This window comes from Oncorhynchus keta, chromosome 33 (assembly GCF_023373465.1).
Source record: "Oncorhynchus keta strain PuntledgeMale-10-30-2019 chromosome 33, Oket_V2, whole genome shotgun sequence".
Lineage (NCBI taxonomy): Eukaryota > Metazoa > Chordata > Actinopteri > Salmoniformes > Salmonidae > Oncorhynchus > Oncorhynchus keta.
The window spans coordinates 15,667,941-15,683,537 of NC_068453.1; the positions used below are offsets into that span (position 1 = coordinate 15,667,941).

The following is a 15,597-nucleotide window of genomic DNA, read 5'->3' on the forward strand; positions in this document are numbered from 1 at the left end:
TAGCACAGGAGACAATTTCTTCCAGCGAGCCCAAGTCAGACAAAGGAGGAGATGGTTGGTAAATTACTCAGCACGATTTAATCAGCACATTCCCATCAAAGCCAGCAGGAGGGAACAACAAACAACTCATTCGGAAATACAATTGAATCCATTCAAAACACAGCAATTTAAAATCCATAATCAGCTTCAAATTATATCCACAGTAAAAAAACAAAAACAATAAAAGGAGATTTAAAAAGCACTCTACAACATGTAGAGAAATATACACCAGAAAGTCCAATAGCACCAGCAGCAGTCGCTTCCTATGATGAAGACAATGATGAAGGTGACTGTAAGTGACTGAGGACTACAGCATGCCGTTGAGGAACTTGGGCTGCTCGTCACCTCGAGGCTTCAGCAGCTCCCCAGCTATCTTAGGCCCCGACTTCTCCTGTGGACAGGAACAGGAAGTAGTAGTCAAACCCGGGACCAATCAGATGGGAGAAGGAAGTGCTTTGGGTCCATCTGAACTCCAAACCCACTAAAACGCGACACTTACCTTCAACATGCCGTCTCTTTCCCATTTGAACAGGACACAGTTACTGCAATAGAGAACGCAGCATTAGCATATCTGATGAGCACAGTAGCACATGACCTGCATTGTGTTTGAGAGTGTACGTGTTTCACCTGCAGTGTTTGTGTGGCAGGTGGTCCAGTGCGATGGCTCTCTATCCACAGGGACCCTTGAAGAAGCATTTGGTGGCGTCGAGCCACTGCAGCTCATGCTTCTCCTCCACACAGCGATAAGCAGGCTTGAACAATGTGTACTTACACTAGAGACAAGACACAGATAAACACATACAGTGGGGCAAAAAAGTATTTAGTCAGCCACCAATTGTGCAAGTTCTCCCACTTAAAAAGATGAGAGAGGCCTGTAATTTTCATCATAGGTACACCTCAACTATGACAGACAAAATGAGAGAAAAAAATCCAGAAAATCCCATTGTAGGATTTTGAATGAATTTATTTGCAAATGATGGTGGAAAATAAGTATTTGGTCAATAACAAAAGTTTATCTCAATACTTTGTTATATACCCTTTGTTGGCAATGACAGAGGTCAAACGTTTTCTGTAAGTCTTCACAAGGTTTTCACACACTGTTGCTGGTATTTTCGCCCATTCCTCCATGCAGATCTCCTCTAGAGCAGTGATGTTTTGGGGCTGTTGCTGGGCAACACGGACTATCAACTCCCTCCAAAGATGTTCTATGGGGTTGAGATCTGGAGACTGGCTAGGCCACTCTAGGACCTTGAAATGCTTCTTATGAAGCCACTCCTTCGTTGCCCGGGCGGTGTGTTTGGGATTATTGTCATGCTGAAAGACCCAAACCACATTTCATCTTCAATGCCCTTGCTGATGGAAGGAGGTTTTCACTCAAAATCTCACGATACATGGCTCCATTCATTCTTTCCTTTACACGGATCAGTCGTCCTGGTCCCCTTGCAGAAAAACAGCCCCAAAGCATGATGTTTCCACCCCCATGCTTCACAATAGGTATGGTATTCTTTGGATGCAACTCATGATTCTTTGTCCTCCAAACACGACGAGTTGAGTTTTTGCCAAAAAGTTATATTTTGGTTTCATCTGAGCATATGACATTCTCCCAATCTTCTTCTGAATCATCCAAATGCTCTCTAGCAAACTTCAGACGGGCCTGGACATGTGTCCCCCTGCTTAAGCCAGTACGTCTGGCACTGCAGGATTTGAGTCCCTGGTGGCGTAGTGTGTTACTGGTAGGCTTTGTTACTTTGGTCCCAGTTCTCTGCAGGTCATTCACTAGGTCCCCCCGTGTGGTTCTGGGATTTTTGCTCACCGTTCTTGTGATCATTGTGTGAAAACCTTGTGAAGACTTACAGAAAACGTTTGACCTCTGTCATTGCCAACAAAGGGTATATAACAAAGTATTGGGATTAACTTTTGTTATTGACCAAATACTTATTTTCCACCATAATTTGCAAATAAATTCATAAAAAATCCTACAATGTGATTTTCTGGATTTGTTCCCCTAATTTTGTATGTCATAGTTGAAGTGTACCTATGATGAAAATTACAGGCCTCTCTCATCTTTATAAGTGGGAGAACTTGCACAATTGGCTGACTAAATACTTTTTTGCCCCACTGTATGTATCTGTACTAAGCCGTAAAGACACAGTTATATTGGTCTGACAGGATGATTAAATAATGTTGATAGTAGGTGAATTAGAATTCTGAGCAGTCTGCCTGATCTGCTATCATGCTAGGTTTACACATGCCATTGGGACAGTTAATCATACCGGTCTAGATTGCTAGTTGGCCCATGGGGAAAATTCTGAGGTGCTAGGAGATGGGACTTTGTGGTATTCAATTGGTAGTTACAGTCTTGTCTCGTCGCTGCAACTCCCGTACGGACTACGGAGAGGCGAAGGTCGAGAGCTGTGCGTCCTCTGAAACACAACCCAGCCAAGCTGCACTGCTTCTTGACACAACGCCCACTTAACCCGGAAGCCAGCCGCACCAATGTCTTGGAGGAAACACCGTAAACACCTGGCGACCGCGTCAGCATATCGCCAATAAAATCATAAATGTATCCCTAGCGTATACTTAATTGACATTTTTTGCTGTAATTATTATCCACATTTGATACGTTTATTTCATTTTATTGACTGGTGTCTCTAAAGTAGGCATGGCTCATTTATATATAGGCAACAGCCGCTGTGCTAATATATACACAAAGGTGGTGAATGTCAACAAACATGGTTTGTGCTATCTGGGATCCGGGATCAAGACCATATTGAATTTGAATGGTGAAGGTAAGAGTTAAGAGGTCAGATTACAGTGAGTCCCAAAGAACCCGGATTTGCATTGACGGAACAAACATCTGAAGATATTTAACCTTTACTTAACTAGGCAAGTCAGTTAAGAACAAATTCTTATTTACAGTGACGGCATTATATATATATATATATATATATATATATATTAAAAAAAAAGAGACAAAACACATCACGACAAGAGACAACACTACATGGAGACTTAAGACATCGCATGGCAGCAAACACATAATGGTAGCAACACAACATGGTAGCAGAACAAAACAGGTTATAAACATTGGACACCGACAACGGGTAAGAAGGTAGAGACAATACATCACGCAAAACAGCCACAACTGTCAGTAAGTGTCCATGATTGAGTCTTTGAATGAAGAGATTGAAATAACTGTCAAGTTTGAGTGTTGGTTGCAGCTCGAGCTGCTTTACACCATATATATAAAGCCGATTCTGCTCCATATCCATGGTGGATACTCTCATGTTGCATTTTTTCAGGTGCAATGAGAGTTTTATATTCTAGATGTGTGCAACAGAGAGACAGAAACAGCCTACTGTACCAATAACCTTTATTACATATTTTCATAATTATTTTACAGAATCACAGGATTTGTGAATCCATCTGGATACAGAAGTTAGTAGTTGGCTAAAACAGTACACTCCCTTGCATAGGCATACATCCTGCAGGCTACATACGTTTAATTATAAATGTACAAACCATGATGATGATGGATAAAATGTATGTGCAATATACATTTACAAAAAAAAAAAAACTGTCTTGGGCATCTTTCCCTCCGTTGAATTATTCAAAAGGAAATGTCTATGCTGTAATCATAATCTATTCATAACCTTCATCGAAACAGAATTACAGCTGGATTAAATTAAACCACCCGAAAATCCATAATAAGCATTTAATAAACAAAGTCGTTTCTTGCTAAAGAGTTAATTCTAAACTATGTGACAGACAGCTGTCATAAGAAAATAAACGAGTTACCAAACTAAAAATACAAATTCGAGTTCTCCATTTATCACCTAACAGTATAAACGTGATACATTTTACAGGATGTTTTTCGCCCCTCTAACAAAAAAAATTGTGTCTAGTTGTGCACTGTAAGAATACATTTTATATTATAGTTATATGTTCTAAAACATAGACCAGAGCAACATAGCCGTGAACTGCAAAATAAATGCACTTTTTAGAGCATAAAGGCTGCATTTCACTCTGCCATAAATGGGATGATGAAGTAGAGGAAGAATCAGAGTAAGGTGCATCTGCGGCAGTTGTCTTTGTTGTTGCTGATGACTATCATGAAGGCTCAGATGATGCAGTCCATGATGTGAATCTGCAGGCTATCTAGGTCTGGTAGGATCTCGTTACACTTGGGGCAGACGTGCTCCGGTATATTCCCCTGCTGCTGCCAGTCCCTGGCATCACCACCTATCAGACACACAGTGGTATGGTAACGATATTCCCTTATATGCAGTCGTGGCCAAAAGTTTTGAGAATGACACAAATATTAATTTTCAAAGTCTGCTGCCTCAGTTTGTATGATGGCAATTTGCATATACTTCAGCATGTTATGAAGAGTGGTCAGATGAATTGCAATTAATTGCAAAGTCCCTCGTTGCCATGCAAATGAACTGAATCCTCCAAACACATTTCCACTGCATTTCAGCCCTGCTATAAAAGGACCAGCTGACATGTCAGTGATTCTCTTGTTAACACAGGTGTGAGTGTTGACGAGGACAATGCTGGAGATCACTCGGTCATGCTGATTGAGTTTGAATAACAGACTGGAAGCTTCCAAAGGAGGGTGGTGCTTGGAATCATTGTTCTTCCTCTGTCAACCATGGTTACCTGCAGGGGAACATGTGCCATCATCATTGCTTTGCACAAAAAGGGCTTCACAGGCAAGGATATTGCTGCCAGTAAGATTGCACCTAAATCAACCATTTATCGGATCATCAAGAACTTCAAGGAGAGCTGTTAAATTGTTGTGAAGGCTTCAGGGCGCCCAAGAAAGTCCAGCCAGCACCAGAACGGTCTCCTAAAATGGATTAATCTGCGGGATCGGGGCACCACCAGAACAGAGCTTGCTCAGGAATGGCAGCAAGCAGGTGTGAGTGCAGATGCACTCACAGTGAGGCGAAGACTTAGGAAGTTCTGGTGTCAAGTAGGGCAGCAAATAAACCACTTCTCTCCAGGAAAAACATCAGGGACAGACTGATATTCTGCAAAATGTACAGGGATTGGACTGCTGAGGACTGGGGTAAAGTCATTCTCTCTGACTAATCCCCTTTCCGGTTGTTGGGGCACCCGGAAGAAATCTTGTCCGTAGAAGACAAGGTGATCTCGACCATCAGTCCTGTGTCATGCCAAAAGTAAAGCATCCTGAGACCATTCATGTGTGGGGTAGCTTCTCAGCCAAGGGAGTGGGCTCACTCACAATGTTGCCTAAGAACACAGCCATGAATAAAGAATGGTACCAACACATCCTCCGAGAGCAACTTCTCCCAACCATCCAGGAACGGTTTGGTGACGAACAATGCCTTTTCCAGCATGATGGAGCACCTTGCCATAAGGCAGAAGTGATAACTAAATGGCTCGGGGAACAAAACATCAATATTTTGGGTCCATGGCTAGGAAACTCCCCAGACCTTAATCCCATTGAGAACTTGTGGTCAATCCTCAAGAGGCGGGTGGACAAACAAAAACCCACAAATTGTGACAAAGTCCAAGCATTAATAATGCAAGAATGGGCTGCCATCAGTCAGGATGTGGCCCAGAAGTTAATTGACAGCATGCCAGGGCGGATTGCAGAGGTCTTGAAAAAGAAGGGTCAACACTGCAAATATTGACTCTTTGCATCAACTTCCTGTAATTGTCAATAAAAGCCTTTGACACTTATGAAATATTCGTAATTATACTTCAGTATTCCATAGTCACATCTGACAAAAATATCTAAAGACACCGAAGCAGCAAACTTTGTGTCATTCTCAAAACTTTTGGCCACAACTGTACACACACAGCATAAATTATGTAATTATCATTGTTGTAAATAATTTGATGGGGTGAAGAGGAGCAGAGTGTTTTCGTGATAAAATAAATACGAGAACATTTAATTGGCAGAAAACAATATGTTGTGCCCTGGCTTGAGCCCTGCTCTCTCAGCAAGGTGAATGACTTAAAGCATTGTACTGTCCTGTACCTCTGGCTCCCTGCATGTTGCCTCCACGTGGCATGTGTCTTCTCTGCATATCGCTCAGAGATTGCCTACAGAAACCAGTTGTAGTCAGGCGGTGGATCCAAAATGGCAGTGAACGTCACCTAATATGACCAGTCTGTGGTCATATCATCAATATGTAATCTGATGCGCACCTGCCAAGTGAGTCAATCTCGTCCTGTAGCTGAGTGTTCTGTTTCTTGACAAACTCCAGCTGAGCAAACAGACGTTCCTTCTCCTCGTGAATCTTCTCCCGAGCTGCTCGCTCCGCGTAGAAGTCAGAGGAGTACACCTCCGCCTGGACAAAAAAAAAAAAAGAACACACGCGCGCACAAAACACATTATTAAAAATGACACAATCACAGAAAAACATTTGTCTATACGTGTCAATGATTACAAAGTGTGGCTGTATTGTTGTACAGATTCATGTGAATGCCATCAACAGAATGTAGTGTTCATGTTCAATGTTCTTTATATTGTTGTAGAAGTATGGAAGCGCCAATCAATAAGCCCCTGGGGAATAAAATACATTTTTTAAACCATAAAATGTCCATTTTGCAACATTTCTCAGAAACAAAACTTGGAATGATGCCAGCAATACAAACAACAATTACCAAAGTACATGGCCCAAGAACACTTCTTTGAGTGTGGCTCTATAAATTGATCATTACCCTTGCTTGTGCTGTTGTGTTAAAAGACCACACGTTTCAGAGAAGCCATGAATTGACCCAATTTCTATATTCTGCTTCTTGCTGGTGTCTTGGTCAACGGGCAAGGTATGCTGTTGTTTTAAGTTGTAGGCTGAAGGAAGTGTTAATTTCTTTGTGTAAGAGGTTGGTTATCAGGAAAACATTTATATTTGGCTTACAGCCAAAATACATGAAGAGTGAGTAACCAAAATGTCTAGGAGATGCAGATGCAGACTACCATTACCATATGATTATGCCTTTTGTGTAATTTACATAATAACACCATTCAGTTATTGTGCCCTTGCTTGTGTGTTGCAGGCCTCCGATGGGAAAACCAATTTGACCAGCCCTTATATTTTAACTGCCCTTCTAGACAATCCATCCCTTACATAAAAAAGGTGAGAAAAGGCACTAAATTAGCCTACTATCAATATTCAACCAAAGCGGCCTTTCTTTTTGCATCAGCACTTTCACTGACTGATTCCCAAAGTGAAACGTGTTCTCTAATCGTTAGTGCTGTTCTACTTTTCATCAATTATGAACAAAATTATCTCATTATTTTCTTTACATAGTTGAATGTGCTGACAACAAGTACTGGGAGATACCAGTACTGCACACGGACATCAAACTGCGGATATTACGGCTGATTATTCAGATTGCCTATTGCATATTCATATCAAGCCACTGAGTCGGAGTAGAAGTAAACAAAAATGTTGAATTTTAAAATGTTTTTTTTAAAGCTGCACCTATTTCACTTTATGAAAATATAAGCAGTTGTTAAACTTTTTTTGGGAGGGTACTTAGCCTTCATTTAACTACTGGTTTAACAAAGAAACTTCCTTCACTGACAGTCACTTTTAAGTTACTGTAGAACTCCAAACTGTTCACACAGAGTTCAGTGCAATTAAATTAGAATGTTTGAACCTTTTTCCAAGTGTGAGAACACGCACAACTAGATGGAGCACACACACACACAACTAGATGGAGCACACACAACTAGATGGAGCACACACACACACACACCTAGATGGAGCACACACACACCCACACACACAACTAGATGGAGCACACACACACACACACACACACAACTAGATGGAGCACACACACACACACACACACACACACACACACACACACACACACACACACACAACTAGATGGAGCACACACACACACACACACAACTAGATGGAGCACACACACACACACACAACTAGATGGAGCACACACACACACACACACACACACACACAACTAGATGGAGCACACACACACACACACAACTAGATGGAGCACACACACACACACACAACTAGATGGAGCACACACACACACACAACTAGATGGAGCACACACATACACACAACTAGATGGAGCACACACATACACACAACTAGATGGAGCACACATACACACAACTAGATGGAGCACACATACACACAACTAGATGGAGCACACATACACACAACTAGATGGAGCACATATACACACAACTAGATGGAGCACACATACACACAACTAGATGGAGCACACACACAGAAAACCTACCTGAGCCTGGAACACAGAGATGGTCTCCAGTTCCTTCTCCTTCTGATATATCTCCTGCTTCATAACATCAATCTGCTGTTGCTTAGCAGCCAGGGCCTTCTCTGCTGCATCCAGTCTGGTCTGCAGGTCTCCCACCTCCTTAGTGACCAGTGGCTGGAGGCCACACAGAGGGCAACGGTCAGATTCATCACCTTCACCATGCCATACCATTTTGACAAAGGACAACAGAGGCTAAGTAGTGTGGTCACCTCTCTGTTCTTGCTCTCTTGCTTCAACTCATTGTAGTCCTCGAATAGCTTGGTGTAGGCATCCTTCAGCTGGGTCAGGTTAGTCCTGAGGAGGGGAGGAGGGGCAATTGACTCATGACGACTAAGATATTATTTAGATATAGAAACTCATGGCACTGACCTGTGAAAACCGATAGGGGGGAGTGGGATGATTTCAAAGAAGGAGCAGGGAATTTATGTCCCAAGACCCCACCCAAGGCAATGCCCAACAGTGTCAGATGGAGTAGGCATATGTCAGAGTGTGTGCATGCTTGACTGCCGTCCCACCTCTCCTCTCCAGCCTTCCTCTGCTCTAGCTGGCTCTGGGCCTTCATGCTGTCCACCTGCAGCTTCAGTCTGTCATTCTCATTCTGTACCTCCTGCTTCTCTACCAGCTGGGCTTTCAGAGTCACCACGTCACGCTCCACATCCCTACATCTACAGAGAGAGGGAGGGATGGGGAGATAGAGAAAGACAGAGGGATAGAGGCAAAGCGAAAGGGTGGTATTGGTGGAAAGGGAATGAGCAAAGGTTAGCATAGTTTGCACATTTTCATTGTCTATGTAGCTCTCCCTCTCTCCGTCTCGCTCACCTGTCCTGCAGGTTCATCTTCAAGCCCTCTGCCTCATCCAGTTTGCTCTGAGCCTGCTGTAGCTCATTAAACAGGGTCATCATCTGAGCCTTCAGATCCTCCACCTCTGACGCAGCCTGACACAGAACAGGCAACAACAGTCCAACATACTGACAGTTCTGATCAAGAAGCTAAGGGTTAGGACATTGTAATGGGGAAATGTAAGATGAAAAGTTAATATCCAGTTAAGAGTAATTAACAATGCTAAGCATATTTATGTTCTCGTTTTGTAATACACATGGTTTCCAGTGTTTTATTTGGGAAACTTTCTGGTTGATGGGCACTAGACTTGATACGGAATGTCATGGATTGTTCATATCTGATAGTGATTGACGCCAGACTGGAGGTATGAGGACAGGGGACGCTGATTGTTATTGTATTCTGGGACACTGACTCTGTAGCAGCTGATGCTGTGACTTCCTACAAGCCTCTCGGCGGGTGTTTACAGAACATTGGTGCTGTGAGATGAGAATATAAGGTCCTGCTTCTCTGCTTCTGTGCTGGAGGTGTCTCCCTGTTGCAACTTGTATTAAACCACATTGATTTACTTTCTCTGTAACTTCTTTAATTCACCTGGAAAATCCCTGTTACATATTGTACATTAATACATTTCAATTTCATTAACTTCCCTGTTCTTACAGGGTGAGAGACAGGCTGGGTAAGAGCTTATCTGTGTATCTACCTTCTCCTTCCCAGAGTTCTGTTGGGGCTCCTCCTCTGGTTCTGGCTCAGTACCACATGCTGTGTTGGCTAGTGCTGGGGAAACCACCTCTGGCAGTAGTGAGGTCTGTGTGGAGCTCTCCGTGTTAGTTTCTTTCTCCTCCAGCTCTGTGATTCTGAAAGACATAGGAACATCAGTCTTCGGTTCCACCCAAACATAAAGCCCAGGCAGAAATGCGGCCCACCTGGATCTGGTAGCCTGGAGTTCGATTTGTAGCCTCTCCACCCTCTGGGTCTCCTTCCTCAGGGACTGGAGCAGCTGGCTGACAGTAAGCTCCTCAGACTCCTGCCTGGATACACTCATGTCATACCTGGGGTCCCTTTCATTATGATACAGGTCCTTTCCAGTATCATCTCTCTGCACACACACACACACACACACACACACACACACACACACACACACACACACACACACACACACACACGCTAAAGTCAGGACACACACCCTTATAATATGGATGGATGGATGGAGTGAGTGAGTGTTACTCACAGCAATCCTGATCTCTATGAAGGAGTCGTCCTCTGACCCCTGACCTGTCTTGAGCTGGAGTTCAGAGTTCATGGCCACTAGGTCACTCTTCTCTGCCTGCAGACGCACCAGCTGGGCATGCAGCGCCTCCAGTTCTGCATTCTGATTGGCTGTCACGGCCTGGAGGTGACACAGCACAGATAAGACAAAAGTCTGCCCAGCATTATACCCATACACACACACATGTAAATAAATCAACACTCCATTGTTATTTTCCAAGTCTCTTCTTTTGTTATACAAAATCTAGCTAAAACTACAGACAATCATTCATCCTCCAAACATTAATTTCTCTATTAATAAGCTGATGTCTGGTCTAGCCAGAGAACTAACCTTGTGAACATTAGCCTTCCCTTTCTCTCACCTGTCCCTTCCCTTCGCCCTCCAGCTCCTCCACTTTCATGCTAAGCTCCTGGTTGTGCGAGAAGAGGGCCTCCACACGGCCACGCGCCTCATCAAGCCTCTCCTCCAGGAACTCCTTCTCCTCCCTCTGCTTCTCCCTCCACACAGACAAACCCTCGAAGCGCTCCTTCATTGACATGTTGGTCTGCTTCAGTGCCTCTACAGGGGAAGATACAGAGAATACATTACTGTAAAAACACACAGAAACACACACGGACAGAGCAGTCAATAACATCATCCGCCATTGCAAGACAATCAGAACCTCATATGCCGTAACATCCTAATGTCTCCGACCCATACAGTAGATTCTCAATGAGCTTTAAGGCTGAACCACATTCTGGTCCCCTCTCCATGCCTCACCCTTCAGGTCTCGGTTCTCCTGGATGAGGCGGTTCATCTGCTGCAGCGTTTCCTCCAGGGTGCCTGTGGTGGGGCTGTGGCCGGGGTGGGAGCTCGGACCCCGGGAGACGTCCCCGTTCACCATGGGGGAGCTGGACGCCATCACTCTACAGCAAGGTGAGTCGGTGTGGAGACATGCAAGTGGACAATACATTCTCAGACCATGGAATACACTAGAATGAGAACAGGGACTCGGATTCGAGGGAAGGCCCATGCTAGGATAATCACGCTCTATATTCTCTAGAGCTGCATGCATCAAAACGGCAAACACCACACACCTTGTCAGAGGTGTGAAGGAGTACTATTGCCCGATGAATCATGTACACTGGGCAATATCCGTTATTGAAACATCTTATCAGCAGCTGTCATGTGTTAGGCGGCTCCTCACAGCGCCAATCAGAGAGAGACCTGCAGCCTGCCGGAGTTGGCTGGCCACTTTTCATGTAATTTAATAAACTGATTATATATTGTTGCGATGTTAAAGCAACACCTAACAAACTCTTCAAGAGTTTCAGACCTTTTGGTGTAACTCACCTGTTTTCCAACCTCGGTGGATGTGTTCGTTTCTGCCCTAGCTCTACAGAACGGATTCAAATAATCATCAAGCTAGTGCACCCCTTTGGGTTCCAAGGATTGAGTTTGGGAAACACTGGTTGACTGTTAAGGCACGTGTCAAACTCATTCTCTGGAGGGCCGATTGTCTGCTGGTTTTCACTTCTCCCTTGTACTTGATGAATTAAGGTCACTGATTAGTTCCGAACGCCCATCACTAGGTTGTAAGTCTTAATTGCACACAAATTGAAAGGAGAAACCAAAAACCAGCAGTCACTCAGCCCTCCATGGAATGAATTTGACACCCCTGTGTTCATGTTCTAATTTAAGAAATGAATCTCTCCAGAAATAAGTCTCTCACTGTTGCTGCCTGTTATAGACCCCCCACAGCGCCCAGCTGTGCCCTGGACACCATATGTGAATTGATTGCCACCATCTATCTTCAGAGTTCGTTCTGTTAGGTGACCTAAACTGGGATATGCTTAACACCCCAGCAGTCCTACAATCTAAACTAGACGCCCTCAATCTCACACAAATTATCAAGGAACCCACCAGGTACAACCCTAAATCTGTAAATATGGGCACCCTCATAGATATTATCCTGACCAACTTGCCCTCCAAATACACCTCTGCTGTTTTCAATCAGGATCTCAGCGTTCACTGCCTCATTGCCTGCGTCCGCTATGGATCCGTGGTCAAACAACCACCCCTCATCACTGTCAAACGCTCCCAAAAAACACTCCTGCGAGCAGGCTTTTCTAATCAACCTGGCCCAGGCATCCTGGAAGGATATTGACCTCATCCCGTCAGTAGAGGATGCCTGGTCGTTCTTTAAAAGTAATTTCCTCACCATCTTAAATAAGCATGCCCCTTTCAAAAAATGTAGAACTAAGAACAGATATAGCCCTTGGTTCACTCCAGACCTGACTGCCCTCAACCAGCACAAAAACATCCTGTGGCAGACTGCACGAGCATCGAATAGTCCCCACGATATGCAACTTTTCAGGGAAGTCAGGAACCAATACATCCAGTCAGTTAGGAAAGCAAAGGCTAGCTTTTTCAAACAAAAATTTGCATCCTGTAGCTCTAACTCCAAAAAGTTATAGGACACTAAAGTCTATTTCCCCCTGGCTACCCCAACCCCAGTCAACCACTCCGCAACCCCTGCAGCTACTTGCCCAAGCCTCCCCAGCTTCTCCTTCACCTATATCTAGATAGCAGATGTTCTGAAAGAGCTCAAAAACCTGGACATATAGAAATCAGCTGGGCTCGACAATCTGGACCCTCTCGTTCAAAAATTATCCGCCGCCATTGTTGCAACCCCTATTACCGGTCGTTTCAACCTCTCTTTCGTATTGTCCGAGATTCCTAAAGATCGGAAAGCTGCCGCAGTCATCCCCCTCTTCAAAGGGGGTGACACTCTAGACCCAAAATGGGTACAGACCTCTAGACCCAAAAATACAGACCTATATCCATCCTGCCCTGCCTTTCTAAAGTCTTCGAAAGCATCGTTAACCATTTCGAATCCCACCGTACCTTCTCCACTGTGCAATCCGGTTTCCGAGCTGGTCACGGGTGCACCTCAGCCACGCTCAAGGTACTAAACGATATCATAACCGCCATCGATAAAAGACAGTACTGTGCAGCAGTCTTCATCGACCTGGCCAAGGCTTTCGACTTTGTCAATCACCGTATTCTTATCGACAGACTCAACAGCCTCGGTTTCTCAAATGACTGCCTCGCCTGGTTCACCAACTACTTCTCAGACAGAGTTCAGTGTGTCAAATCGGAGGGCTTGTTGTCCGGACCTCTGGCAGTCTCTATGGGAGTACCAGAGGGTTCAATTCTCAGACTCTTTTCTCTGTATATATCGACGATGTCGCTCTTGCTACGGGTGATTCATTGAGCCACCTCTATGCAGATGACACCACTCTGTATACTTCTGGCCCTTCTTTGGACACTGTATTAACAAACCTCCGAACAAGCTTCAATGCCATACAACACTCCTTCCGTGGCCTCCAACTGCTCTTAAACACTAGTAAAACTAAATGCATACTTTTCAACCGATCGCTGCCCGCACCCGCCTGTCCGACTAGATTCACTACTCTGGACGGTTCTGACTTAGGTATTTGTAGTTAGACTAGACTGGCTAGACTGTAAACTCTCCTTCCAGACTCATATTAAACATCTCCAATCCAAAATTAAACCTAGAGTCGGCTTCTTATTTCGCAAAAAAAACGCCTCCTTCACTCACGCTGCCAAACATACCCTCATAAAACTAACTATCCTCGACTTCGGCGATGTAATTTACAAAATAGCCTCCAACACTCTTCTCAGCAAACCTGATGCAGTCTATCAGAGTGCCATCCGTTTTGTCACCAAAGCTCCATATACCACCCACCACTGCGACACGTATGCTCTAATCGGCTGGCCCTCGCTACATATTCATCACCAGACCCACTGGCTCCAGGTCATCTATAAGTCTTTGCTAGGTAAAGCCTCACCTTATCTCAGCTCACTGGTCACCATAACACCCACCCGTAGCACACGCTCCAGCAGGTATGTCTCACTGGTCATCCCCAAAGCCAACACCCCCTTTGGCCACCTTTCCTTCCAGTTCTCTGCTGCCAATGACTGGAACGAATTGCAAAAATCTCTGAAGTTGGAGACTTATATCTCCCTCACTAACTGATTGCCGCACACAGCTCATCTGCAAATAGCCCATCCAATCTACCTACCTCATCCCCATATTGTTTTCATTTACTTTTTTGCACATCATCATCTGCACATCTATCACTCCAGTTTTAATCTGCTAAATTGTAATTACTTCGCTACTATGGCCTATTTGTTGCCTTACCTCCCCACGCCATTTGCACACACTATATATAGACTTTCATTTTTTTTCTATTGTGTTATTGACTGGACGTCTGTTTATTCCATGTGTAACTCTGTGTTGTTGTTTGTGTCGCACTGCTTTGCGTCATCTTGGCCAGGTCACAGTTGTAAAATGAGACCTTGTTCTCAACTGGCCTACCTGGTTAAATAAAAAGGTAAAATAAAAAATGTTGGGGGGGCGAGGTCAAATCATGACGCCAGTGATCTTAAGGTTCGTGAATTCGGAGCTCTAGAAAGAGGCCCGAGTTCCCAACTCCCGAATTCTCAGTTGTCATGAAAGCGCTGAGTTCCCAGTTGGTTTGAACGAGGCATAATGTGTTGGCTTTCGCTGGACCTGGGTTTCAGTCCTAGTCGGGACTAACCCCCAAATTCTCTAAAATAACGTGAACGATAAACACAGGCTAGACTTCCGACTCAGAACATGGGTGGACTGACATCTGACAAGGCTAACCTCCTTTTCTCATATTCCTTTCACATTTGACATTCTACCTACCTTCGACAATAAAACAAGGTACCATATTTGACTACTTCTTCAGCTAGCTTGGGTAAAAACAGGGTGAGAACGAAATCGTAGTTCCAGTGCGTCACATTACACCAGGGCCAAACAAATTAATCGTAATTTCAATACTCACATGTGATTAAAGTACACCTCGAAAGAACTCAGATACTTCTTGTTGAAGATCAGATCTTAACACTTCTGTATCGTTTTCTTCTGACTTGTTATTGGTTTACAGCATTTCCTTGTCTTAACGTCACAATAAAGTGTGTGTAAACATTGTATCACCTGCGGAAAGGATCAAATCTTCAATCAGATGGATGGGCTTACGGTGATTTTCCTTCAAAAGCCGTAGACGCATCTATATATTTTGCAAATCAGTGAATATGCTGCGTTAGTG

General features: G+C 44.1%; 1 protein-coding gene and 1 long non-coding RNA gene across 4 annotated transcripts; both read right to left on the reverse strand.

Annotated features, from left to right (window-relative positions):
- Positions 1-77: 77 nt before the first annotated feature.
- Positions 78-2,894, reverse strand: LOC118365887 (uncharacterized). The gene is made up of 4 exons (XR_004821846.2): positions 2,313-2,894; positions 667-812; positions 539-581; positions 78-430 (listed from the first exon to the last, which is right to left on the reverse strand). It is a non-coding gene; the product is annotated as an uncharacterized LOC118365887 (long non-coding RNA).
- A 501-nt stretch (positions 2,895-3,395) lies between these two features.
- On the reverse strand, positions 3,396-15,499 carry LOC118366279 (optineurin-like). 3 transcript variants are annotated; one of them, XM_035748827.2, is made up of 13 exons: positions 15,334-15,499; positions 11,216-11,361; positions 10,818-11,014; positions 10,418-10,576; positions 10,110-10,282; positions 9,887-10,040; positions 9,166-9,281; positions 8,862-9,011; positions 8,556-8,640; positions 8,308-8,460; positions 6,223-6,365; positions 6,053-6,117; positions 3,396-4,281 (listed from the first exon to the last, which is right to left on the reverse strand). In XM_035748827.2, the coding sequence occupies exons 2-13, from the start codon at positions 11,355-11,357 to the stop codon at positions 4,160-4,162; spliced, it is 1,659 nt and encodes a 552-aa protein (XP_035604720.2). In that variant the 5' UTR covers positions 11,358-11,361; positions 15,334-15,499; the 3' UTR covers positions 3,396-4,159. The 3 variants fall into 3 exon arrangements, with proteins under 3 accessions (XP_035604720.2, XP_035604721.2, XP_052348057.1); XM_035748828.2 differs by lacking the exon at positions 6,053-6,117; XM_052492097.1 differs by lacking the exons at positions 3,396-4,281; positions 6,053-6,117 and adding an exon at positions 4,293-4,701.
- Between the last annotated feature and the right edge of the window lie 98 nt (positions 15,500-15,597).